The sequence below is a fragment of the Phycomyces blakesleeanus genome, assembly GCF_001638985.1.
Source record: "Phycomyces blakesleeanus NRRL 1555(-) unplaced genomic scaffold PHYBLscaffold_2, whole genome shotgun sequence".
NCBI classification, from domain to species: Eukaryota; Fungi; Mucoromycota; class Mucoromycetes; order Mucorales; family Phycomycetaceae; genus Phycomyces; species Phycomyces blakesleeanus.
The window spans coordinates 1,787,867-1,814,820 of NW_017265135.1; the positions used below are offsets into that span (position 1 = coordinate 1,787,867).

The 26,954-nt window shown below is 35.8% G+C and overlaps 8 protein-coding genes across 8 annotated transcripts; 6 read left to right on the forward strand and 2 right to left on the reverse strand.

Annotated features, from left to right (window-relative positions):
- Positions 1-18: 18 nt before the first annotated feature.
- Positions 19-374, forward strand: PHYBLDRAFT_139666 (hypothetical protein; the record flags this gene model as incomplete). Its single annotated transcript, XM_018430264.1, has 3 exons — positions 19-41; positions 154-281; positions 355-374. 3 exons carry the CDS (start codon positions 19-21, stop codon positions 372-374), a joined length of 171 nt encoding a protein of 56 aa, XP_018297674.1.
- A 273-nt stretch (positions 375-647) lies between these two features.
- Positions 648-2,752, forward strand: PHYBLDRAFT_157286 (hypothetical protein). The gene is made up of 2 exons (XM_018433591.1): positions 648-1,649; positions 1,727-2,752. Exons 1-2 carry the CDS (start codon positions 1,245-1,247, stop codon positions 2,615-2,617), a joined length of 1,296 nt encoding a protein of 431 aa, XP_018297675.1. The 5' UTR covers positions 648-1,244; the 3' UTR covers positions 2,618-2,752.
- Positions 2,753-4,747: 1,995 nt separating this feature from the next.
- PHYBLDRAFT_121290 (hypothetical protein) lies at positions 4,748-5,384 on the forward strand. Its single transcript, XM_018428787.1, has 2 exons — positions 4,748-5,037; positions 5,088-5,384. The coding sequence occupies exons 1-2, from the start codon at positions 4,772-4,774 to the stop codon at positions 5,143-5,145; spliced, it is 324 nt and encodes a 107-aa protein (XP_018297676.1). The 5' UTR covers positions 4,748-4,771; the 3' UTR covers positions 5,146-5,384.
- Positions 5,385-5,490: 106 nt separating this feature from the next.
- Positions 5,491-7,223, reverse strand: PHYBLDRAFT_105670 (hypothetical protein; the record flags this gene model as incomplete). The annotated part of the gene is made up of 8 exons (XM_018427911.1): positions 5,491-5,539; positions 5,605-5,933; positions 5,999-6,192; positions 6,256-6,366; positions 6,438-6,572; positions 6,669-6,763; positions 6,834-6,936; positions 7,028-7,223. Coding segments are annotated over 8 exons (1,212 nt in total), but the record flags the coding sequence as incomplete, so codon positions are not given.
- A 4,069-nt stretch (positions 7,224-11,292) lies between these two features.
- Positions 11,293-11,564, reverse strand: PHYBLDRAFT_105705 (hypothetical protein; the record flags this gene model as incomplete). Its single annotated transcript, XM_018427915.1, has 2 exons — positions 11,293-11,384; positions 11,465-11,564. Coding segments are annotated over 2 exons (192 nt in total), but the record flags the coding sequence as incomplete, so codon positions are not given.
- A 470-nt stretch (positions 11,565-12,034) lies between these two features.
- Positions 12,035-15,740, forward strand: PHYBLDRAFT_35188 (hypothetical protein). The gene is made up of 13 exons (XM_018440048.1): positions 12,035-12,118; positions 12,187-12,219; positions 12,279-12,389; positions 12,452-12,715; positions 12,784-12,856; positions 12,920-13,408; positions 13,565-13,662; positions 13,725-13,817; positions 13,875-13,965; positions 14,048-14,211; positions 14,295-14,538; positions 14,629-15,065; positions 15,224-15,740. Exons 1-13 carry the CDS (start codon positions 12,056-12,058, stop codon positions 15,638-15,640), a joined length of 2,577 nt encoding a protein of 858 aa, XP_018297679.1. The 5' UTR covers positions 12,035-12,055; the 3' UTR covers positions 15,641-15,740.
- A 1,075-nt stretch (positions 15,741-16,815) lies between these two features.
- Positions 16,816-17,952, forward strand: PHYBLDRAFT_139673 (hypothetical protein; the record flags this gene model as incomplete). The annotated part of the gene is made up of 3 exons (XM_018430265.1): positions 16,816-16,854; positions 17,453-17,756; positions 17,834-17,952. 3 exons carry the CDS (start codon positions 16,816-16,818, stop codon positions 17,950-17,952), a joined length of 462 nt encoding a protein of 153 aa, XP_018297680.1.
- Positions 17,953-20,338: 2,386 nt separating this feature from the next.
- Positions 20,339-25,124, forward strand: PHYBLDRAFT_139674 (hypothetical protein; the record flags this gene model as incomplete). Its single annotated transcript, XM_018430266.1, has 12 exons — positions 20,339-20,442; positions 20,564-20,672; positions 20,760-21,067; positions 21,189-21,624; positions 22,070-22,261; positions 22,411-22,553; positions 22,649-22,993; positions 23,076-23,305; positions 23,410-23,603; positions 23,662-23,929; positions 24,009-24,271; positions 24,366-25,124. 12 exons carry the CDS (start codon positions 20,339-20,341, stop codon positions 25,122-25,124), a joined length of 3,351 nt encoding a protein of 1,116 aa, XP_018297681.1.
- Between the last annotated feature and the right edge of the window lie 1,830 nt (positions 25,125-26,954).

A 26,954-nucleotide genomic window follows, 5' to 3' on the forward strand; every position in this document is an offset into this window, starting at 1 on the left:
GTTCAACATAATCTCTAAATGAATCGTGGACCCATCGTTCTGTAGGTTCCTTTTTCTTTTTCTTTTTCGTTTTCTTTTTTACCTTTTTATATTTTTGTACCCATGACAATAAATAAACCTTAATGAACTGCTGTTGCCATGCATGTGCGGTAGGACCATAGATGAGGCTGAATTCCTATTGGACCAAGTCCCTCCCCCGGATAAAGATGAAGACCCCTTAGTAACCAAGCTCAGGCTGAAGTTAAGACAATTACTTAGTCAGCTCCGTGATGGCGCAGAAGGTAAAAAAAAATTACATATGAAGGTTTTTTTTTTATCAGTTTTTAATTAATCTTTGTTATTTATCATAAAAAGGCGTGTCCAAAAAGGACTAAAAATAAAAATTGTTCAATATACATATATTTATAAAAGAATCTTTTTTTTTTGACTTGCTCACACGAAAGTGTGTGTGAGTGAGAGAGAGAGAGAGAGAGAGAGAGAGGGAGAGAGAAAGAAAGAAATCAACCGAACGAATGGTAAGGTCTAGAATCAAAAGGCGGTTGATATTTTGGGACAAAACAAGGTTATTGGGTTCCCATTATCAGCCACTACACATCCCTTTCATTTTCTCTTTCTTTCTCTTTTTCTCTTTCTTCCCCTTCTTCCCTCTTTCGTTTATTAAGACGTGTAATTCTTGTCCTTTTTAGCACGCTCACGATTATCTTGAAACCCTGTGCCCTGTTGTAGCGTCTCTTTACTTAGCTTTGCTTTGCTTCTATTTTTTATTTAAATTTTATTTTCATTTTTTTTTTTTTTAAAAAAATATTATTCAAAAATCAAAAATCAAAAATCAAAAAAAAGAGAGTTAAATAAGAGAGAATTGAAACGTTTGATCGATTTTTATATCCTCAATGTCGCTTTTGAATTATCTTATGGAATGCGATGCGAATTTTTATTGTCGCTATGCATTACCTCTTATCGCTGCTCAGCCGTGTCTGTTTGACCTCGATGGCTTTGAATCTAGTATCCACCAGGAAGCAATGAGTGGGGACTCTTGCTCAAAGGAAATAAACAGTGCATTTGAAGAGTTTGAGCGAGATCTGGATGCCCAATACGAACTTCATCCTAAATACGGGCGCTATGCAAGTCATTTTGAAGTGCTGTCGTGTATTGCAACAACTCATATTCTTTGATTTTATTTTCAGGTCTGGGATATTGCCGACCAGTGGTATCAAAAATGGAGTGTGGTATTCTCGCTCGAACACATGTGGAACTGGACATTGCAAAAAGCGGAACACGAAGAAGCCACTTTGGCAACATCGGAACGACCATTTACCACAAAAGGTCTTCAACCCTGGCTTAACCACAACAACTGCCGGCACAAAATTCACGAAAGACACCAGATATTACTAGAAAACATCTGCGACTATCTTGTAGATTGGCATCAGACAAATCGTTCGCTTGCCCTTATAGGTGCCTGTAAACTCACCACTATCCCGTTCTTCCCGCCATCGTGGTTTGTGGACAAACAGCGGCAAAATCACGGCGATTATCAAGGTCTCGCCCCGTCTTACATTGCGCGGTTTGTCCCACCTTATAGACTAGCTTCTGTTCCAGAACGTTGGGACGAGGTTTTTCTCAAAGGCTTGACAGTTGACCCTGACCATCAGGTGAGGAATTCAGTCCAACGACACAGCAAGATCTGCTTCATACACTTGCAAATACCTATATCTATTGATTCTCTTAGCTAGACATGGACCCCGAACTTATCACAAACACACTGTCTATCTACGGTCTGACGGTCCATTACGACAGTAGGCTAGGTTACAGCCGACTGATGATGGTAATGAAAAAAGCGACCTATGGTAACCTGGAAACCAGTTTGGAAAAGGAAATTCCGGTCGACTATAACAAACCCCGTATGCTTGCCCTCAGTGTTACGAAAGCTCTCAAGGATTTGCATTGGGAATACGTACATGGCAACGTCCACCCACGAAATATATTGCTCAACTTTGCTGATTATGTGGGAGAATTAATTGATATAACTTTTATGCAAAGATCGCGTTCTCTTCAACGACGCCACAGTGCAAACGCCAACGAGGCCCAGACCGATCGTACTAGCTCAGTTGGTGTAGGTGGCCGGTGGCCCTACGTCGCACCTGAAATGGCTATGCCTTCCAGTCGACTCACGACTGCAGCTGACATTTATGCATTGGGCATTATTCTTTGGCAACTGGTTTCCCGGGTCACCTTCCCTGATAATACACTCGTCGACCCTTTTGTGTATCGTATTGAACCAATTCCAGGCGTAATGAAAGAATGGGAAGACCTTTACACCGACTGTCTCAACACCGATCCTTCAAAACGCCCAAATGCCTATATGGTCTATCGTCGACTCGAAAAACTTTCAGCAGACGTTCCTTTTAGCTTGCACACACTTGAATACGTTCACCAACGTCGGGGGGAAATTCGGCAATTCTTATCTGAACGACTATTGTTTGACTATAGGAGTAATGGAATACAGCCCACATCTATGTTAGTCGAAGATGGTGGGCATGTACTTACAGCATCAGTTACTCGACTTGTCAACAAAGGGCTCGAGAGTTATCCTCGTCTTGTGCAAAAGTTTACATTTTAAAGCTTATTTTTTTTTTTCAAAATCATCGAATTCTATTCATACACTATATATACACTGTTTTTATTGCTTTTTTTATGTTTTATTTTATTTTAAGAAAAGAAAAGAAATTCTTTCCAGCAAACATTGCTTGCTAGCAAAAGAATCGAAGAAGAAGAAAAATGGCTTAAAATGAATGTATTAAAGCAAAATGTATGATATATAAAAAAAAGCAGCATGAAATTTTGACTATCTTGAAAACAAGTTGGATCGAAGTTTATATATTTTAACTCATCTTTGCTTACTTTCTTATTCTTATTCTTATTCTTATTCTTATTATTAAATACAGATATATATAGTCCATATCAACTTTATATGTCAGGCCCCAGTTTTATAATATAAAGCTTTTGATCCAAAAGTCGAGACCCAGACTTGTTTGATGTAGAGACAGAAGATTGTCACCCAAAAACAGTTTTCTGTTATACAAAATTTTGCGGTCGATCAGTCCCCGTTACTTATTCTTTCAGTGCAACAACATTTATGAACGTACTTTGACAAACACACACATATATGTATATATATAATCACAGGTGCCTTTTTCTTTCTCTGTCAAGGTATGAAATGTATGGTAAGGGTATCAATGTATCTCATAATTACCAAGTACAATAAATATGACTCTATAAGTTGCTTATATTAATATAGAGCAAGTGGTGTTTTTATGGAATAAAACAATAGGATATCACTATTTTTTTTTGGTTGTTTTTAAGCTAGATTACACTATCTTTCAAGGTAAACCATGGTATAGTTAGACAATATTAATTTGATAATTATGTATTTACATGTATGGACAATGCATTCTATTGCTGACTTATTTGAGAATACACGCTTTAGATATCTTTACAATGCAGTTTTGTTCATTACTCAGTATAAAATATTTATTTATTTTGTACTTAATTTCACCTACCTCTTGATTTTCTTGCTTAACATTTTGAAATATGCTCTTTGCATTTTATAGTGAGACATACTTTGTTTTGCAATAAAAACCAGAAGAGTGAATCATAATTGAGAGAATAATTTTTACAAGGTATGCGGAGTGCACTGAAGCGTGAGTTGGTAACTTTTGATGTCGAATAAGTTAAAGAATAACCATCTGTTTCAGACAATAGTACGAAATTTGCTGCGAGCACTAAACTGTTATATTAAATTGCTATCTTTCGTTTAGCGGGAAAAAAGCTGATAAAGAGACATATGATTAATAAAAAGACAATATGCATAAACACACAAGTACACTATTATCAAATCAACGGCAATCAAATATAATTTATCTTATCCTAAAAGATATTGTAATCTACATAAAATTAAACCAGGATTACTGTAGTAAGATTTAATACTTGGTCTATTGGGGCGATGCATAGACATGCATTTTTGTTTATCTTTTTAGCTTAAGCAGCCATTTGATATTATATTTCCATTTATAGCATCCTATTTTAACATTTGTACCTAAAAACACCTCAAAGACCGATACACTCTAGTCTTTCCTGTTAAAGTTTTGGCTGTGAATATAAAAACATGACGTTTAGGCTTGGAACACTACAGTAGACGTATATTGCTATTTACGTGTATTCTTTGCATATTTCTATAGGTGTATAAATTCGGACTTATTGTTATTATATCTTCTGCTTTGGTTTCGTTTTTTTTTGACTGAAATTTCTATTTTAAATATGCTTATAAAATACCAATCTATAATATTCTTACATCTCAATGGAGAATCTGTTCTCCTTGTGTACAAAGGGAACTCTAGGTATCCAATAAACGGATTTTGGGCAGGAAAAGGCACAAGTATTGGGCTGACGTGGGGAGAAATGAAAAAAAAAAAAACTACAATAGTAATACAAGTACATATCTTTGGAACACACACCTCGTACAAACTGCCGGGGTTCTGTTCTTTGGTAACCTTGAACAAAAGACAAACCTGGTTAACTGGTTAAATACATTCCCCGACGTCAAGCATCGTTTAGGTTTACCATATACGCTATATAAGCAAACTAGGCTTCTTGCGAACGATGATGTTTAGATAACATCATTGAAAAAAGAAAGACTCTCAATGGTATAAAAGGATGGAGCAAATTCAGTAGTAAATTTCATTATTCCATCAATAAATAAACCTATATACTCATCATGAACTATCAAGAACAAGCCTACAGAGAAATCACCTCCGTTGATGTCCCAGAAGAAAAGCACAAGGCCGAGTGGACACACCAGATCATCGCCGGTGCAGCTGCCTTTGAAGCCATGCGCCTTTATAACAAGAAGCAGGCCGAGGAAGGTCCAATCGATGACCACCATTTGGCCAAAGAAATCATCGCTGGTCTTGCTGGTGCCTCGGTGGACCATTTCGCTGAGACTAAGGGTATTGACTGGGTTGACCGTCAAAAGGCTAAACAGTAAGTTTAAATATATTGTCTTGTAAACTTAATCTAAACGAATTCTCCAGTGCTGCCAAGGAAGATGCTGAAAAGCTTTACACTCAACAGACCGGTTACGAGTTCTAAATGATATGCTGCGCATTTTATTCCCGCACAAATCCCAAATAATATTTTCCTCCTTCCCTTTACCCTTCTTTTTAATCAGATTTTTATAATTAAGCATATATAGAACTTATAGCGCAAAAAAAAGCAACGGGGGAGGATCATGTATATAAGGCTTAAAGCATCAAATATACCTTTTGTACACATTTTCCTGGAACTTATAATAATAATAAAAAGAGAAACAACCTTGTTTTTTTTGTATTAATCTGCTCTTGTTTATGATATGTAAATGTAATATAAAAGCGACTACTTATTTATACCGGCTATCTACCAGTTATAATATAAGCTATGGTTGAATGTATAGATCCTTTAAGATAGATCAAATCCAGCATCGGCATTGATCGCATAAAGTAGTTTTCTAAAATAAAAATAAAAATATTGAATATCATATACTCTTTGAAAAAAAAATTATACCAAACTTACTGTCGTAATATATTGTAACTTGCAAACTTGGGTAGTTTTAATAAGTTTACGCATGTAGAGCTGGTAGGTAAGCGCCCGCTATCCGACCCTGCTTCACGGATACATAGTTGTGGTCGCAGTTCTTTGAAACCCAAGAGTGGTGGTCGAGAACAAGATGTAACGAACTTGACGAACTTCATACGTTGTGTATTATCAAAGCTCTCAAGGGCTTTCCAAAGATCCTTTACTGTTGGATCATTTTCACGGTAACCTGCGTAAACAGTGTGTCGGCGGAGATCTTCTATGTCAATAGGAACAGAAGCACCGCCTAAGAGAATCTGCAATTCTCTCTATAGAAGAAAAGTGTATCAAGTCAATAAACCAAGTTGACCCTTATTGTACATTAAGTAGATACCTCGTTAAACATGCGCAACCATTTGATATCAACAATAGTTGAAAGTCCACGAAAGAAAGCTTTACATTGTTTAGCAATCTGAACATTAAGTCTGTAGTTTGCCACCAGATGCACGTAACGAATGCGGTTCTTTTCGGTCACTGCAATATCACTTCCCCCTGGAATAAGCTCGATTACCTTGGATTTTCCATCAGCTATTAAAGCAGAATAGTTTAGTTAGGATATTCACAGAAATCATATGTGATATTATTATATACCAGTCTCTGCCAAGCTAAAGTCAAGACAAAGGTCTTCTACATTTCCCTGGAAGTTTTTTACTTCAATAAGCCCTTTGTAAAGTTCGGGGTCCAAAGACGGAAGATCGTCCACTACAAAGTGAATACAAGATATAAGATATTCCGGTAATTATTCCGATCTACAACAAATAGCTCAAACCTACAGTAATTGACTTTTCCAAGACATCTCTTCAAAAAGAATTCTGCAAACGCCACGTCCAATAAAATGCCTTCATACAAAGCCTTTCCGATAATCAGTCCGAGGAACTCATAGAATACTAGCTTTTCCGCCAAAGACTCTACGGATTGTATTAGTAAGATATATATATATATATATATATATATATATATATAACCACCAAATTAATCTTTTTTAGCTTTATCCTGAAAATTACCATTAGATATAAGAGCTGAAGGATTAGGGTAAAGAAGCTGGTCAGGAGTAGCCAGGAATAGACCATAATTTGTATCAAAAGCTTCATGCCCAAGACTATATTTATATGATAAGTTGGCCACTTTTATTTTATTACATTGTACCACCCCCTGAAAAAAAAACTTACCATGTCAAAAATTCTTTAAACACACCGCCACCATCAATTCCTGCCTCTAGAAGTCCGAATTCATCAACAAACGAGATAGCTATACGCTTCTTGAGATTAGCACCTACCAAAAATAATAGAGAGTTAGTTATTATTATATTTATGATACACAATATATATATATATATATATATATATATATGTTATTTTCTTACCCAAAGGATAAAGCTGAGTAAAACCATCCTCTAGTACATTGTTACGATGAATGGTTACAGAAGGTGCTCGACCCATAAAATCATCAATCGAATTTCGCTTGCGATCATTATCCACAAAAGCCTTGAAAATCTTAACGCGATCCTCAAATGGGATCACAAAAGGCATATTATTTAACAGACCAATACGCGGGCTGACAATAGAGAGTTTTCCTTTAGGGATGGACTGTCTCAAACCCGGTTGTCTAGGTTCGTCTTCCAATGAATATTCTTCTGCGAGAGTATCGTTTGCAAAACTCTCGGTATCGAGACCATTGAGAAACCAGTGATCTTTGGGGCAAAAAGGTCGACGAGAACTAAGATCAAAATATAAATGAGTCTTTGTCTAGTTTTCCAAGACCACACATGACTTACTCTCGGATATGTATTTGTTGTAGTAGATTGACAACCGTGATCCCCAATTGACCCAACTGAATACTTGTCAGATCTATATATTGTTCCATATCGATGCTTCCAGATTTCCAGAATAACAAAAAGGCTATTGCCTAGATCGTAATAAATGTACCGGGTATTTTGAATACTTGTTTCTTCGTTTATATATATATAATAAATACCTTTAATTGACCACTCAGTTGAATTACTTGATCAATTCGAAGCTGGTTATTCAATAGGGATTTATCAAAGAATTCATCATCTCCAATTGTAAATAAGATACGAGTGTAAATCTCGCATAGAAGGTAGAGAATAGACCAACTGTCAGCGTATTTGGGATCTACAGCCGGAACAATATTAGTTCAATACATTGCGTCTTTTATGATCCACTCACCAGATAATGCAGGAATCTTCTTGCTAATGTCGTTCACGCTCTGGTGTCCATCAAACATGGTCACACATTCCGTGTTTGACCATGCCTGCCACAGTAGCTGTGTAAGATGGATAGATCCTGGCTTGTTTACTTCAGGCCCCCATCGATTATAGAGAAATGTACCCAAAAGATCGTCTTTTTTAGATGGCCAACTGATCATAAGAGAGGTGAACAGGGTCGCCATTGGTCCTATAAACTGATTTATTTTTGATCCATTGTTTTCCGTAACAGACAAATTAATACACCTTTGTACAAGTGTATTAATCTTCTCTGTGGTATAAAGGGATTCTAGTCTTGCTTGTATCATTGGGTCTAGGCGTGCACTTGGTTCAAGCACCTCTGACATTACTGTATCCTCCTGTTCTTCATCAGAATCGTCTGAATCACTATCTAATAACTCTCCAACTGTTATTATCTTTTTTTTTAAAAAAAAAATACCACTTAATACACCTTAAAACAGAACTTACCGGTAGCTTTTAGCTCTGTAGAACTTTTATTTTTCCTAATAAAGTAGATAGGCGATATTTCTGCGAACAAATATTGGACAACTCTCACATAATATTTCTGGTGTAATCATTATTATTATTATTAATTGTGTTCTTTTGTGTAAATTTTTCAAAATCTTTCTCCATTTCTCTCTTACCAGTCCTTGGTCTAAATAAGCTCCTGATTGGAGATTTCCCATTTTAGTAATATTAATAAGCAAACTAGCGATTTGTTCTGGATTAACCATCCTTGGCCAGGATTTTTCATAAAACCCAATAATCATTTCTAAGACATCATTTAAGGAAAGCTGACGTAAAAGTTTGACAGCGGCATCCGTGGTAATAAGGTCAAATATAAATGGCAAAGTAAGGATATCGACGGTAAACATCTCAAGAATCAACTGGCGTGATAATTCTGGCTCTGATGTTTTTTTTGGGGTTATTGTTGAACTAGAGCCGCTGAATAAGCCAAAGAGTGGCCGTGTCTGGGGCTTCCATTTACCAATAATACTACTACCGAGTTCAAATGGAGGTCGAGCCTCTGCCACGCATATGAGGATTTCAGAAGCCTGATTCCAAATATCAGGCTGTCGCGTAGATGTGTATTTATAAAAGGATCTTAACGCACGTAAAAGATGGCCACTCAGAAGGTCATATGTCAACATACGCGTGTGGATAACAGATGGGGTAAAAGGTGATTCAATATGCTCAAGCTCTGTGTACGTATGTGGGGTGAGATGTAATGCTATCAACTGAAGAACGGGTAAAAGAGTAACGTCACTGTCTCTGTACAGATATACAAGTATATAATAACACTTGTTAACAGAATGTTTGGTAATCCTGCAACATTTTCTTGACAAACCTTTCTGCAGACTCTAATAGAGGGAACAGAACTTTTTTCATCAATAAGATAGTCTGCCACACACATTGGTCTACTCGTTCTATATCTCGATGCATGAACTGAAGTTGAAAGACAGATATGCGTCTTGAAGGTTGTGTGGGACGAAGAAGTAGACGACAAAAATCTGCTGCCATTAAGCGATCCTCTTGCTTGTGATTACGATAGAATACTAATAAGTTCCGTATAGCTTTCTCAATCTTATCTACTATTTCAGCATCTTTTGGGTCCTGTTCCTGCAACAAGGCTGACAATGAGGTAAGAATGTTCTGGAAAGACGCTTTCTGGTATCTTGAATTGCGGGCCGCTTCTTTTCGCCCTCGATAGAAAGCCTTTTAATAAAACATTAATTAATGAATACATAACATGGAAGAAGAGGAAATGTGTATATATAATGAGTTGTGTTAAGCTTACTTGAATCAAGCCTGCACTCCTAAGCTTCTTGCGTTCAAACTCTCTCGCCCTCCGCTCCGACTGTGTTTTTGCCATGAGGCTTCTTTTGTCGTCATTTGGTTTGACACCACCGAGATTAATGGTGCGCTTAGCTCTGTAATTGCCTTCGAAATTGAAATTCATGAGTATTGCAAAGAAGCGTATGCGTATGCCACTGTGGCGGGATTGAATTTAAGCGATTTGAGTAGACCAAGGCACAGTCACCAATTAATAAAAGTGACAGACCCTTCAAAGTGACAAGAATATAGATCGACTTATCCCTCATGAGTGCACGAAGACGCAGCCGACCAGCAATTTCACCATCTCCTGAGCTCAGTTCGGATGAGGATTTAGATGATGAACTTGAAAATGAAGATATGGAACCAATTAACGAAGAAGACGGTCAAGGAGTGTTTACCGAAGACGAATTCGATGAAGAACCTGCGAATGACGTAGATCAAGAAGACAATGACGATCTGGATCTCTTGGAGTCTGGATCAGATATTCATGATTCTGAAGAAGAAGAAGAAGACGAGGACGAAGAAGAAGAAAACAGAGGAAGGATGAAGGAGGAAGAGGAGGAGGAAGAGGAAGAGGAAGAGGCTCCAAAACCTACCAATACTTCTCAAAATAAACGCAAGAAAGAAGGTAATAAACATGAAATCGCAGTACTTTATATACTAAATCTTAGATATATGAAGAGGAGTATGATATATTCGACGATGAATCGGACACAGAGATTGTAGAGAATAGACCTTTGACGAAGCGTCAACGTGCAAAATTGAATGAGGATGATACGGAAGAATATTTTATGGAACTTCCTATGGGTAAGAATAATAATATTTTTAAATTGCTATCTCCGAAGAATAACTCTAAATTGTTGGTGTGTTAGATAATGGAAAGAAGAAGACATTAACAGAAGAAGAAGAAGCATTGCGGAAGTCAGAGGTTGCTAGACGAAGAAAGAACCAAAGCATCCAACGAGCTGAAAAGGATAAAGTAATATTTGGGAAACCTCGGTTGATATATATATAATAACAATGATAATTAACGCATGAATACATAATCGTTGTAGGATGATACAATCAACCGTCTTTTGAAGAAGCAAGCATCAAAGAGCAAACGTATTATTAACGACGACGCAAATGACGAGAACGGACAGAGTCCAGCTGAGCGTCTGAGACGTAAAGAAGATCCAAATCGATTACACTATGTTAGCAACCAACATGGAAGCAAATTGTCCATTCCAGCCAAGTTTACTGTTGACCAGGTGTTTTCTCAAGGGTAAGTTGAAATGAAATCAATTGCATATACTTATCCCATTTCAGCTCTAGGTCTTGTAAAAAGGCAGCAGTTGTTTGTCAAGTAGAGGGTTGTAAAAACTTGAAGAAGTATGTTGCCAAAAAGAGTGGCAAAGCTGTATGTTCTCTGGAGCATTACAAGGTTGTGGAAGCTTAGAAAGAACGACCGAATGTAATGTGTACAAAGGACGCATTATAATATGTATATATATATATATAAAATGATTTAGAATCCAGTGTCTTTTTTATTGACTTGTAGTGCAAAAAAAAGAGGTTGAACGCGGTATCTATGCGCTTGATGGTTTCTTGCGGAAACCCTCGACCTTGTTCTCTTTCAGGGCAGTGAAATACATGTTGGCAAGTTCGCGGCAGTTTTGGTCTAATTAATTAATGAGACAGGGTATGTGCATTTCCCTAAAAAGAAAAAAAAATAGAGAGATAAAGTAAAGAAAAACTTACAGTGGTTGACACCCTCAGTGCGGTAGCATTCATCCAATTTCTCTTTGATGATACGGGCTTCCATGGCCTTGACCCAATCATCTCTAATTTTCTGATTGCGTGCAGCGTAGACGGCTGTTCGAGAGGAGTTAATACTGAATGGAATTAGCTAGGCATTTTTACCCTTGCGGTCAGACTTGTCTACTTGTTCCAAGTTAGGCACGCTAGAATTGACATGAGTCTTGATGGGACGTGGAGAGGGATTTACAAATTAAATCCTTTTTTTTATTACCGCTCAAATTTTCTATGCTCGGGGTATTCCCAATCTGCGGAGGCCATGTTAAAATTAAAGAGTGGGGGGATTGTTGACAAAAGGGTAAATGGCAAGGACTCGCTTGTGAAGCTTGTTGGTTCTGTGACGCTCGCCGTCACTACATAACCTTAACCTTCCGAACCCTTCAGGGATATTTGCACTTTACAATGATACGTCACGGCTTGTGACGTCGTACAAAGCTGAGCCTACTGGCTAAAGACGTGTGGAGCCTCTTAGTGGGATCAAAAGCAGCCTAGCATCTCCGATAGTAAGAGCCTCTTTTTTTTTTATAGTTCTCTATGGGTGCAACAGATAGCAAACTTGCATTCCGTAAAGGAGTGTTTCGATTATTCGAAGAAAGAGTAATACAAATATAGTATAAATTGGTGGTTGGCTAATTTTTTTTTCTTTTCTTTTCTTTTCTAATTAGCATATTCCCCCCTCAGATGACTATTGGTCGCTTGTATGTGATTTAGCTGATCCGAATTTTAGTTACTGAATTAACGCCAACACCAATATTAGTTCTGGACAATACCAGAAACGGCAGACGATGTATTTTCCCTCATTGGTGCAAGCGATGTTCGACGTGCTCGAGATAATGCACGCGAGAATCTGGAAACTCTCATAGACAAGGTCAGGACTACACATTCCAAAAGTGTCTCGAATCTCACCATAAAGGGAACATTCATCCGTAGACAATAGATCGTATGGAAGCAATTACAAATGCACCTAATTTCCCCTCGGCACAATACTCTATCAATCACCTTTTGAATTGCTGTCGTATAATGACCCGCATTATGCCATATATATATGAGAGTCCCGAATGTTCAGAGTGGGAAGATTCATTTTTTTGGACCCCGCGTTTAGTTGAGAAAAAAGCACCTGAAAACTCGGAAGACGAGACTATAAAGGGTACTTTTGATGAGCAACAACAACAGCACCAGCACCAGCAACAACAGGTGAGAAATATAAATATATGCAAAATAAAAAATAAATTGAAGATGCAGAGTTTCTTATCCATATAAAGGAGCCCGTTATCGATACCAAACCCCAACCACAATACGACACACTTCCTCCACGTGGAGAGGTGTTTTTATCATGTAAATGAGGATTAACAGCGTTGGAGGGTACATAATCGCTAAGATACGTTATGTGGTACATAGTGGTTATTAGGTGCTTGTTTTTGGCGGGTTTCACTTTGCCTATTTCAATGACAACAAAGGACTCGCGTGTTGTTTACGCCATATGGGAGGCAGGTGTTGGTTCATCAAAGGAGATCGGAACCTACAAAGACAATGAAATGAATCGTACTGAGGTTTTGCGACTTCTCACTGTCCTCCTATCCAAATCAATGTACATATCGTCATCTCAGCTATTATCAAAGGAAGATCTGTGGCTTCGTTTTGTTGCTGCTAAAACAGAGCGCAAGATTGTTTTGGTTGTTCTTTGCAGTCTCATGAACACGGCTTGCAAGTATGATCCAATCGGATGGGGAGTTCCTTATAATCATGTCTTGATTGCCAATCCTCGAGAGAAGCTTGTTACAATGTGTTTACGTGTTCTGTTAATTTTGCTTGATTATCGATCACCAAGAATATCTCATTGGATGCGGCACATAGACCAACAACAAACCAAGAACTCTTTAAATGGTAGTACAGCTGATGTAGAAGAAAATGATATACAAAATGCACCTGATCAAAGTGCTGGTAAATTAAATGCTGGTACCCCAGAAATGAATGACTCGGAGCATTTCCCTGTCGAGACTTCAACAATCACGGCTCCAATTGAGAGTATCAATGAAAGTGAAGGGAACGTCTTTAGACATTACCTGTCAAAACTACATCGCTCTCAAGACTTTGAGTTTTTGATGGATGGCATGTATCGTATTTTGCTTAATCCTTTACAAGTATGTTGAATAATATGCAAACACACTCGGATATTATTTGTGTTTATAGCGTGTGTTGATAGGCTAGCAATACCTACTTGCCAGGGTCTACCAAGCGTGTCGAGTGCAACATTGAGGTTATGATGCTTTGTTGGAGAGTAATGGAAATCAATCTGGTAAGTTTATAAAAAATATCTAAATATGGTGACTCTAATATACTCTATGTTAAATAGAAATTCAGAACATATCTCATGGAGACAGAGCGGGCACTTGATCTTATGGTTGTACTGATATACTACACCATGGAAAACAGATCAAATGTTGGTAAGTAACCACAGGTGTGTGGGTGTGTGAGTAGGTGAGTCTCAGGTCTTGGTAATTGATTTACAGTATCTTTTATCAACAGCTCAGGTGGGTTTGGTAAGAATGTGCACATTCATTCTACAAACACTATCCTCCGACAGGACATTCGGTGTCAAGCTTAATAAACAGTTTGTCAGTCAATCATACCTTCCGGCTTTAATCCGTATACCTGCTTCCCATGGCACATATGGTGATTTTCTCATAATTGTAAGTTGGAGAGTTTATCAAATATATATGTATATAGCTATGGTTTATATTCAATGAATTAATTACATGTGTGTGTGGTTTAGTCAATCTTTTCGCTTATTGCAACTACACGTGGGACACTATCCACACTCTATCCTGCCCTTGTTCTTACCATCTCTAATGTATCTCCTTATCTGAAAAACTTGTCGGTTACCTCTTCAAGCAAGTTGGTTGGGCTGTTCAGTTCGATATCGGCACCTGGATTTTTGTTGGCAGATGAATCAAACTACAGATTATTGAGTTACCTCATTGAAGCCTTTAACAACATTATACAATATCAGTTTACAGGTATATTCAATTGATGTGCAGCATTTACGTTAAGTTATACTTATACTTTCTTTATATATTTACCTTTTTTAAAACTCCTCTACACTATAGATAACCCAAATTTTGTATATGCAATTGTACGAAACCATGCCAAGTTTGAGAGACTGCGTGACTTGAGCTTTACGAACGCTTTAGCAGAGATTGAACGGTTACGTCAACTAAAAGAAAGTAAAATACAAACCGATCAGGGACCAGAAGAAAACAAGTCTGTGGTAGAGACAAATAATGGACCCGATGTTAACAAGAGCCAGGAAAGCTTAGCTGAGAATCCAAGTTCACCCAGAAATACTGGAAGTAACTCGGAAGGAAACTCAGAAGAATCGCAAGCAATACAGAACACAAAGCTTTTTGCACAAGGATTAAGTGAATCGCCAGAGGGTCAGGACTTCTCAAGAACTCCCCAGAGACAAGGCAGTATATCCTCTACAATCTCCACTCCAAGTGTCCTTCCAGGAGCAAAGCACGGGTTTGTTCCCACTGAAGAATGGGTAAGAACCAGAGGAATTATTTACTTTTCACATATATACACACTTATATATGTATATGTATATGTATATGTATATGTATATGTATATGAGTGTGTGTGTGTTTGTAAATTAGTGTGTCGGCCTATTAATACTGATCACTTTGTTTTTCAATGCCAAAGTGGTCTAGATGGCATTCACAGCTGCCTCTACAGCCGATTCTTTTATTACTTGAACACCTTGTACCCCAGGTGGAAGCAAAATGTGCGGCTGAATCACTTACCACGGATGCTCAAGTTCTGGAGTTCCTTCGCCAGATCACACTTGTAGGGATACTACCCCATCCTCAACCAATTTTCATTCGCAAATTTCAATGGGGAGAGGCACTGTTTATCTGGTTTAGAAGTATGCTTTGGGGACAGGCCTATGTATCATCTCTTTCAGAATATGGAGCCTGGAATGGAACACAAGTTAAGCTGTTTCAAATTAAGCAACAAGTAGCGCCTACACACCAGCAGAGACAATCTTCAGAAAATCCTACTCCTTCCCCAAGAATATCACTGGCATCAAACTCTCAGCAACCTTCTACGAGTCAATGATATACATATTGAAACTAAAATGATGTTTATAAATATTATTGTATAAATATCATATTCTTGTATTGTCAAATAAATAAACCAAAAACGATTCGATATCATGACATAAAGTTGAAAAGCACTTGCTCTATCAAATGTTTTTCACTGCTAGATTTTGTTGACCTTTTTGTTAAAGGGATTTTTCAGTGAAAAATTCTCGATTTTTCTTTGATTCATTTCCAATGTTATTACTTTTTGATTAAAGAAACACTTTAACCCAATAATTCAAATATGACAAGATGCCCAAATTTTTTTTTATTAATATGAATTAATACTTTGTCTTTTCTTGATATAGCATAACTTTCTCAATCTCTTCAAAATTAGGTAAAAAAAAGAACTGGCAGTAGCTTAAAGCAAATTGACAATATTGAAATGGCAAAGTCATAACATTTTTTGAGCAATTGCATCAAAAGAAACAAAACAAAAAAAACCAGCATGTATCAAAATCCTATTCCACTCCATGCAATCTTATGTGAGAATTTACCTCTTTTATGATACCCATGTTTTGGTACTCAATATACCATAATGTCTGATAATTTGTCTATACACAATATTGAATGATGCGTCTTTTAACTGCCAATACCTTTCTATTCTTATTATTTGAATTTAGATCATCCTTCGCACTGTAAATATACTTGTCCATGTGTGTATACAATAACAAATATAGGATACCCAGCAATCATTGATATTCAAAGTACAAAAAGGTTTGCAGATAATGATTATTGCCTTATAAATACATTCAAACTGAACTTTCTGTGCACATTCTATATAAATACAATGAGGACATTACTTGCGTATTCAATTCACCATGCCTTTTCTGCCTCTCTTTCAAACACGCATTTTTTCATTCATTCTCATATCTCATTTCTCTTCTTTTTTTTAAAAAAAAAACTTTTCTCTTTTTTCCTTTCTCTCATTTCAATACATCCTCATTACAAATTTCAATCACATTAGCCAAATTCAATAACATACATTTCACGGCATCTGTATTCTCAAAAACTATTCTAGCTTTAATCACTATATACTTTATAGCCAAGAACAACATCTATGATTAAGCACGGCTATCGCTGCAATGTTAAAATATACAAATCGTATTTCATTTATTTTCAGTTATTCAACTAGATTAATTTTTCTTACAGATGGGACTTTCTGATTACAACGTTAACCTCTTCAAGCATGTAAAAAAAAAGTTTAAAGGCGTGTTTTTTTTATTGGAGACGATACTAGTTAAAAAAAGACTTTATTTATTTAAAAATATACATATATATATAAAGAAACTATCCTATTTGATTTAATTTCACTTAATGTTCTTTTACATGAGTAAAAGAATAGAGAAGGTGTTATCTAGTGGAAAATTGAATATTTTATCCATTTTCAATTGAAACGGCGATGTAATTTCCAATGATTGTTATACGTTTTTCTCGGTTGACGCGATTTAGTGGAAAATGTATGTGGAAAATTACGAATTTTCTAATTTTCCACTAACATTTTCCATTAATTATTTCCTCAAAATCGAGCTTATTATCTCACTCTCAAATTAAGGTATAGGGTAGCCAGGAGTGTCTATTGTATATGTAATTAATTTATTCGATCTTTAAAGGTCGAATTTATTTAAAAAAAAAAAAGATTGAAATTTATGAGGATTTATTTTCTTATATTTGACACAGTATGATGTTCTCATCAATTGATAAGTTTCCACAACTGCTGCCGGAGTGCTTTGTTTTTTACTGGGTTTGTCCAATCTTTATTTTTTAACAGTCACACTTTTTCCATTAGATAACACCTCCTCTAATAAAAAGCATAACACCAAGTTCTTTGTCCCCGCATTACGCGGCTCAATCTCCTTCAGGACGTAAACCTGACTTGGTAGCGAAGGAGGTGCTGGAATGGTGGCAAACCAACGGAAAGCACCCGTTCATCCAGTCCCACATCTCGTCACCGAGTAATGTGGGTGCGAACTCGCCAGAGAACTTACCACTAGGTGATAAGGTCCAGCTCATTCGACTACCAGTAGCTTCACCGTCAGCCGTTAAAGAGTTCAGTCAGGTTAGCAGTGAAGAGCCAGCACATCTCACCACAGGTTAGACCTCCCTCCCCCCAGCATCATGATTCCACATTGGCGATGCGATGTACACAGTAGTCTTTCCAAAAGAAAAGAGACCATGCCCCACGACTTCTCAGAATTAACTGAGCTGGCGAGTAACAACTTTCACTTTCCGATGCTTGTAGCATGGAAGAATCTCCCTGCAACGGTCGCAAGAGACGCCTCACTATGAAACCGGGACTGTTGTTGCTCAAGGAGAAAACAAACGACACGCGTTGGAGGGGGTCTATATGTAACAAAAAAATTTGCATCTGAGATTTATGATTAGGACTGCGCTTTCTGTCAGTCTTAGATACCCACGTCAGAGCAAACGTGACATAGCTGTATACTTTTTTACCAGACCTGTGTAACTGTTCTACAACATAAGAGACAGATAATAGTATTCAATCAAACTACTACCAAATATGACTTTTCAAAGAGAAGCAAAGTAAAGCAAAGAAGCAAAGAATTAAGGAAAGGTTTGGTATTGATCGGTGTGGCAATAACTTTAAAAGTTGAGTACAGGTTTCTATAACGGCGATTTGCAAGTTACTCTAAACTGGTCTGTGCATTTTTTGCTCAAGGACACAAGAAAAGTTATTCTTTCTTTTGATCAAACAATTAGACACAAAAAGGGACCCGACAGCTACTAGGAGATAAACCTATATATATCTCAAAGTGATATTTAGCAATGAATAAAAAGCATAATACATATGTATATTACTTGGATCTCCACAATACGATAGACGGCGGGATTTTGAATTCAAGATTGAGTTTCATTGAAATGGGGTTATGCGATGGTTGAAAGTGCCGAGATGATTTCCCAAGGGAATAAGCGTTTGCCATAAGATGTTTAAGGATTATGGTGCAGAACATAACAGACGCTCTCAACTCGAGTTTAATAAGAGCTCTAAATACTAATGGTGGTCATATACCAATAAATATGAAAGAAATTAGCAAATGAATACTACTCGAGAGATCGAATTTTATCCTTTTGTTAAGAGGTGTATTTAGCACTGACAGACCAGCCGTTCCAGACTATGTAGTATAAAGTAAATCTCTCAGAAAAGAAGAAATATATACCAAAGATATTCATAAAGTGCAAGCCTTTTAGGTCTACTATTTTTCTTTAGAATAATTTTGAAACATGATTATTGTAACGAAGATTATCAAAGGTATAACACTTTTGAATATACATGAGCAACTGCCAATAGCTGATATTTGAATTCGTTTTATTCTTTAAATCACAGAGAACAAAAGCAAGACTTAGCTATATAGAGGGAGGCTTGATATATTCAATGGAGAGAAAAATAATAATCTAATGAGGGGTCCCGTTAAAATATTTGATCGGAAAAGAGTCTAACAACACCTTTAGCGTACTAAATACCAATATTGACTTGTTTATGAACTTAGCTAATTGATTGACAAAGGTAATGTCGATTCAGAGAGCGATTTTGAAAAATTCTTATGATATTTTTTCAAAATTCCCCTCTGATATATCCCTTTTTTTCCTATAGTGGCTCTTTCGATTATACATATTTTTTTTAAAATGAAATAGTTCCACAAAATAGCCACATACAGCAATAGTCTCCCCACCCTCTCTCTCTGACGATATATTTATATTTATTCTGGATAATATCTCACTCATTTGTTCCCTCTTCTTCGTTGAATTTCCGTTTTTTTCACTTTTACATTGTCTTCAGTACTTATACTGTGTCGATTACACCTACTATTACATATCTATTGTGTCTGAGAGCTTTTAATTTCTACTTCTGTTCCACCTACCTCTATTTTAGTAGTCTACTTGTAATTACGTCGGTACTTTTACATATATATATTATTGCCCAAGAATTACGACTATTGTTTTCACTGTTTCTATTTCTATAACTTAATGGCTAATGCATCGATATTCTGGTATGTACTTCCCCTTTATTCCTGCTCCTTTTTGTAAGTAGTAATGATAGTCCCAGGTATTTTTTTTTACTTAATTATGCTGAGAAAGAATAAGAAGAAGAAAAGCGAAATCAAGGCACAAGTAAAATTTGAAGAAAAGCCTAAAAATGAGTTACCTGATAATATGTTTACATTCTTACTTAAGATTATTACAAACTTTGACTTTTCCTCAGGCTTTCTAAATTTATAAACGTCATATAGAGCACTCCTCAAGAAACATAATATATGTGCTTATATATACTTTTTTCTAAAAACGCGTTTAGTTTGTTATATTCAAGGCGTTGTTTACACACAGCAGTAAGGACAGTAATAATAGCGGCAATGAACTTGACTTACTATTAGTATTATCATTTCAATTAATTAATTAACCAATTAATTAGCCAATAAAGATAAAATAAAAAGCAATGTCAAAAATGTGCTCTTGTTTCAAATCTCGTTCCTAAAAATAATGGAGGTTTATTATTATTGTGCTTTTTATCATAACATGAAACCTTCTTTTCCAAAGTCTTATTTTTTCTGACACCCGTGACTGTCGAGAGAAAGATAAAAGGCGTTTTGAAGTGATTTGCCTATTTTTTTTTTAGGAGAGAAGGAAAAAGAAAGAGAAACTCAAGCTTTCATTCACAATGAGCGCTTACAATTACGTAATAACAGCAAAGCCTGCTACAGCTGTACATGATGCAGTCAAAGGTTACTTCCTTAGCTCATACGTACAAAATCTTATTATAAGGTAATGACTTTTTCTCTTCTTCTTGAAACCAAAAAACAAAAAACAAAGAAGCTTGTCTGATCGTCCTTTATGTATACATACTTGATTCCACAACCTTTTAATTATTTATTTTTAATTGAAGCAAGGGAACATGCATTGAGATATACAGCTTAGACGGTTTACACTTGAAACACAAGCACGATTTCAGCTTGTACGGTCGCATTAGAGCCATGGAGATATGTAGTCTTCCGGTATGACTTTTATTGAATTCCAAAAAAAAAGACGTGCAATCTCACTAAATTTCACTGCACTATACTACACGACACGACACAATACAGGAAAAACCTCAGGGTATTCTTTTTGTGCTGACTGAATCACATGAGTACGTGATCCTGTATTACGATGCCGAACATAACTCTGTAGATACATACGCCAAAGGAGTGATACAACATAAATTCGTCCGTAAAACGAACTTTGGGCCAATGACTAGTATCGACCAGAGTGGAAAGATTGTTATTACTAGTATTTTTGGAGGAGTCATAAGTGTTCTGTCGTTAATGGATGCAAGAATCTCTGTGTTAAATTCCGTAAAAGGAAAGGCGAAAGACACCGGGAGACCCAATACCCCCGTATTCTTCAATTTACGGTAAAGTATTAAAGAAAGGGCACGTATAGCATATATCATATATTAGAGGATGGAAAGATTTTATTATTATATTTTAGAAATGAATCCAACTAGCGATTTATTTTTGACATTCTGTATATAGTATTCCAGAAAATGAAATTATCTCACTTACCACCGTGTGCGCCAACGACGCCCTAAGATTTGTGGTTTTGTACTCTGATGAAAACGAAAGACGACACATTAAGACATACGATATAAACATAGCAACAAAGGCTTTGGTAACGAAGAGCCAGTTTCATGCAAGCGTAGAAGATCACGATCAGATTGTTGTTTCAGTCCCGGAACCATACAAAGGTGTTTTGGTTATCGGTGAATTGACAATATCATATTATGATCTCGAGGGAAGCTCTAAAACCATTAGCGTTCCGGCAATGGATGTCAAAGGGTACGGGATGGTTAACACACATGGACCTAATGTGCAGTTCTTGATTGGAGACTCTACGGGAATGTTACATATGCTTACTCTGGTACCCGTGTCAAAAGTGATCCCAGAATTGATATTTGAGAATATTGGGCAGGTAAATACCAATTTTGAATAAGTAAATAAGTCAATACATAGAGCCATAGCTACATAGATTTATAATCAAATAGATCCGTAGATCTATAGATTCATAGTTACATAGTTACGCAGGTACATACGTACATACGTATATAGGCATATAGGTATATCGGTACATACATACCCAGATACATAGATACATATATGTTTAAATACATTTACATAAATTGATACATACACATACACATACACATACAAATACACATACACATACACATACACATATACATATACATATACATATACATATACATATACATATACATATACATATACATATACATATACATATACATATACATATACATAGACATATACATATACATATATATATACATATATACATATATGTATAGATAAAAAAAATATAAATATAAATAAATAAATAAAAAATGTTTATGTAGACGCATGTCCCATCATCAATCGTCAGTTTGGGAGGCGGGATTGTGTATCTGGGATCCCCAGAAGGAGATTCGTGCTTGATAAAACTTTCAAAGAATGCATACAACGTGTCTAGTTTCGATGTTATTGAAGAATATCCAAGTCTTGCACCGATAACGGACTTTTGTTTGTTTGACCTTGATAAACAAGGCATGGTATGTCTATCATTTGTGAATATAAATATAAATACATATATATATATATATAAGAGAGAGAGAGAGAGAGAGAACATACACAAACGGATATATACATAGGCTTACAGTACAAAACCAACAAAACAAAACCAACAAAACAAAATGTGTAGAAAACCATGGTTTGTTGCTCTGGTGTAGAAAATGATGGTAGTTTAAGAATGGTCCGAGGTGGCATTGGATTCTCAAAGGAATTTGCGGTTCCAATGAAAGGAGTAACCAAAATTTGGCCTCTTTTATCTAGAAATAATAAGTGGTAAGATTTACTTGTTTTCTTTCCTTCTTTCTTTAAAAATTCAAATTTGATAATTAATGACACTTATTATAATTTTTGGAATATTTGTATTTTAGGCAAGATGGTCTTGTAATATCGCTTTTGAATTCCTCTCGACTTGTACAATATAATTATGAAACGATGACTACGGCAGAAGTGTCCAATTTCCCGAATTTCTGCTACGATGAACGAACGTTGTCCACCGCAATTACAAAACAAGGAAGCCTTATCCAAGTTACTCCTTCTTGGGTTCGGTTAATGCCATATTCTCACGGCTGTAAGCAATTCAGTAAATGGTCTCCGCCTAGTATAGGTTCTCGGATTGATGTTGCCTACACAACTTCGAGTGTCTGTATTTTATCATATGAAATAGGAGTTCTGGCATTATTGAGTGCTAACGATCTGACACTTTCTATAAAAAGGTAAGCTTTTGTTTTAAATAATATATATATATATATAATTTACTAATAAGGACACACACACACACTTATATATAAACAATAGGGAAAGGAAATTCGATGATGAAATATCATGTATCTATGTCAGTCCTGAAGTACCTAATAATTCAGGACCTGTTTTTGTGGCAATTGGCCTATGGGGAGGTCAGGATGTCAAACTCTTGAATATTTCAGATTTTTCGACGGTATGGGAGAACAAGATTGAAGCTGATGCTGTGCCTAGAGATGTGCGCTACACTAAACTTGGAGAACATGATTACTTTTTCGTTGGTTTGGGTAAGTAAAGAACGAGAGAAAAATCCCCTGACAAGCAAGCAATCAAACCAAAATGAAACGTACGATAATAACAATATATCACTGCTCTATATGTGTGCTTATAGACGATGGAAGAATGGTTTATTTTTGCTCAAAAGATGGCATGAAAACTCAAAGAGAAGTCTCTATTGGAATTGGAAAAATACAATTCCATTCTTTTGAAATCAATGGGGAAAACGCTATATTCGTTGCTTCTGATAGACCCACGATAATTACCAGCTCTCATGGAAGACTAGTATATTCTTCTGTCAATGCCGAGGTATATATCTTACATATATTTTTCTCACTTTTATTAATCGATCGATTTATCTATTTAGGAAATCTTTGGGTTCTGCACATACTATTCCCCAGACAAAGAGAAATATAATTTGCTTGCAACTTCTACTGAGCTTATGTTTGGGTCGATTGACACCAAACGAAGCCTTCACGCAATCAAATTCCCACTAGACAAACGAATGAGTCGCAGAATAGCTTACCATGAAGATTCAAAAACAATTGCCGTTGCAACTGTACAAACAAAATTAAGAAATGAGGTTAATTTTAGCAAAGGATGGCTACAGATCTTTGATGCATACACTCTTAAATGTAAGTGAAAGCTACTACTACTACTACTACTGTGTATATGATTTTACTTGAAAATATTAATTATCATTATTAATATTAGGTGTTGATACAATTGATCTTTTGGAAAACGAGTTGATCGAAAGTTTGTTGTCTACAAAAGTAGAGGGATATGATATGTCTTTTCTTTTTGTGGGAACGGCTATCCTTGAAGAAGATGACTCGGATCCAGAAAATGGCCGCATTTTAGTATACAAAGTCTGTGATCGACACACATATAGTTTAGTAGATGCGGTTAAAGTTCCGGGTGTGGTGTATGACATTCAACCGATCAAGGGCAGCATTGTTGCTTCTGTTGTAGGAACTGTGAGTATTCATACTATATCTAAGTGATGTTGGCTTTAGTGTGTACAAAAAAAAAGAGTTATTATACATTTCTAAGCTAATAGTAATTACTTAGATATATTACATGTCTCACTTCAATCCTGACGCGAATTTGGGAGAACGATTTACTATGGTTCCTAAACTTGATGTTAGCAACACCATCCTAGCAATTGACACAGACGACGACAGGATTTTGACTGGTGATTTGATGCACTCGATGGCCTTATTGAAGATGGAAGACTCGTCTGAAACCACACAACTGGAAAAGGTGGCCCGAGACTTCAACTCGAGCTGGATGACGACCGTTAAGATCCTAAGAGACGATTCATACATTGGGGCCGACGCACTCTTGAATCTGTTTACATTAAAGCCGTCGAAACAGACGGAGGATTGTGCATTAGAGCGAATGGAGGTGATTGGAGAATATCAGCTTGGGGACTTGGTGAACAGGTTCCGAAGTGGAACACTCTCTGAAAAGAGTAGAGAAAAGCAAGATGTTGTGATTGATCGAAACACATTCCTATATGCCACGGTCAATGGTGCGATTGGATCGATATCGAGCATTTCGGTGAACGAATACGAGCTTCTTTTGAAGATACAACAACAACTGGAGACGCTTCCGTCGATTGGAAGTCTGGAACACCGAAGATGGCGATCGTTTAATAACGGTACTCGTACAGGTGAACCACGAGGATTTATTGATGGAGACCTGATCGAAACCTTCCTCCACCTCCCTAAAGAAAAAAGAAATCGGGTATACAAATCCATTGATAATCTTAACACCCCGTTGTCTGATATCATTCAGCTTATTGAGAGTCTATCTGATGTTCGTTAGAAAGAAATGTTTACTTTGTTGTAAGTAATAAATATTCTCTTTAAATATATACAGTCACTATTATTATTATTATTTACAGATACTTCTTTAGCAAGTGCTGCCTATAAAAATTAATACAAGACTCTCGTTTCACTTTTTTTGCTTTTGATTTAGAGCATAAATATAAATTAACCTTGTATTAATTGTCTACACAAGTACAATTGGTTCTTATTTTTCTTTTAATATTAAAAGGAATATTTAACCTTAAATATATATTTTAAAATTTTCATATAAAAAATCAAGGTTAAATCCATGTATGTGGATTATGTGTAAATGTAAATGTAAATATAAATATAGATCTATGGCCTTGCTCTTACTAATCATTAAGAAGATACTATAAAGCTATGAATACACAGCACATGGCGTAGTGGATAAGCTTATTGGTCAATTTACTGTGAGGGTAAATAACATCCTTTTTTTTTTCTGGAATCATTCATTCAAATAGAACCAATCAGTATGTACACATGTGTGTAAGGAAAAAAAAAGCTTAATGGTTTCTATAGTAATAGTATCATGAAGTAAAGAGCTTGTTTTGTATATAACTCATTAGCAGATAATAACGAATGATAATGGATAATTAAGCGTGGTATGAATAATATATATATTTAATTAAAATATAATAAAATAGAGAAAATCTCAGTGTGGTTATGAATTAATAATAAAAATAATAATATTATTAATATTTACAAATCAATTCATTCTTCTTCTTCTTCCTTGTTTTTGATTTTGTCTTTGTTTTCGTATTGTTATTATTATGCTGTAGTTAAAGATTTCTATATACATACTTCTTTATTACTACTGCTACTAACACTACTACTTGTACTTTTTCCACTTCTTTATATTTCCAAGAATATTAACTTTTTTTTTAAAAAGAAAAAGAAAAGAGATTAAAGAAGGTCAATTAAGCTTTGAATTTTTATTTTATTTTTTATTTTATTTTTTACAAAAAAATTACATATATACTTCTTGTTCTCCGCACTTCGGAAGTTTGCCATTACACACAGTTTTGTTTTTCGATTTTTGTTTTTTTTTTCGATCATTATTGCGCGGGTTGAGATCATTACCATTGTACCCAAATGATAGTAATGATGTACACTTCTTTATTCTGCAATACAAAACACCAAATGATTTTGATAGATGTTATCTGATATCTGATTCGTGTTAATTTACCTTTTCATACTTATATATACAACTATTCAACCTATTCCATTTTGTGCTGCTGTGTATCCTACTCTTCTTTAAAATATTTATATATAATCCTTATTGGTTTTCCGCAGACAGCCCAGTTTTGTTTGAATTCCACACGCGCCCTTTTCGTGGCTCTTTTTATTACTATTATTATTATCTACCTATCTATTCATTGATTTTGTATTGAATTTCAAATATCTATATAAAACGGGTTCAAGCCTTATCGTGGTAAATAAACCCTTCTTTTCGTTGTGAACCTTGAAGAAGAATTTAAATTTTTGGATAGTTTATTATAGATTCATAGATGTACACGTACATGCATGTATATTACAATTATTGGATAATTAAGCTTATGAAATCAAAGATAGGTGTGTGAATATTGACTTATCTGATGATAGCCTTTTTGTATATATCTATCTTTGCATATACTTTGTATATTAATATTAATATTAATATAAAATAAGAATAAGAATAATAATATATTTATTTATTTGATTAGGTTATACTTTAAATGTCGCTATTTTAAAAAAAAATAGAGTAGAACACAAATCTATCTTCCCGTATCTTAGGAACCGCTTACCGGAAGACCAAAATAAAATAAAA

Coding starts and splice junctions, on each gene's coding strand:
- PHYBLDRAFT_121290 (XM_018428787.1), top strand. CDS start 4,772: ATGAACTATCAAGAACAAGCCTACAGAGAAATCACCTCCGTTGATGTC. Junction 5,038..5,087: donor GACCGTCAAAAGGCTAAACA/GTAAGTTTAAAT, acceptor CGAATTCTCCAG/TGCTGCCAAGGAAGATGCTG.
- PHYBLDRAFT_157286 (XM_018433591.1), top strand. CDS start 1,245: ATGTGGAACTGGACATTGCAAAAAGCGGAACACGAAGAAGCCACTTTG. Junction 1,650..1,726: donor CAGTTGACCCTGACCATCAG/GTGAGGAATTCA, acceptor TGATTCTCTTAG/CTAGACATGGACCCCGAACT.
- PHYBLDRAFT_35188 (XM_018440048.1), top strand. CDS start 12,056: ATGGGTGCAACAGATAGCAAACTTGCATTCCGTAAAGGAGTGTTTCGA. Junction 12,119..12,186: donor TTCGATTATTCGAAGAAAGA/GTAATACAAATA, acceptor TTTTCTAATTAG/CATATTCCCCCCTCAGATGA. Junction 12,220..12,278: donor CAGATGACTATTGGTCGCTT/GTATGTGATTTA, acceptor CACCAATATTAG/TTCTGGACAATACCAGAAAC.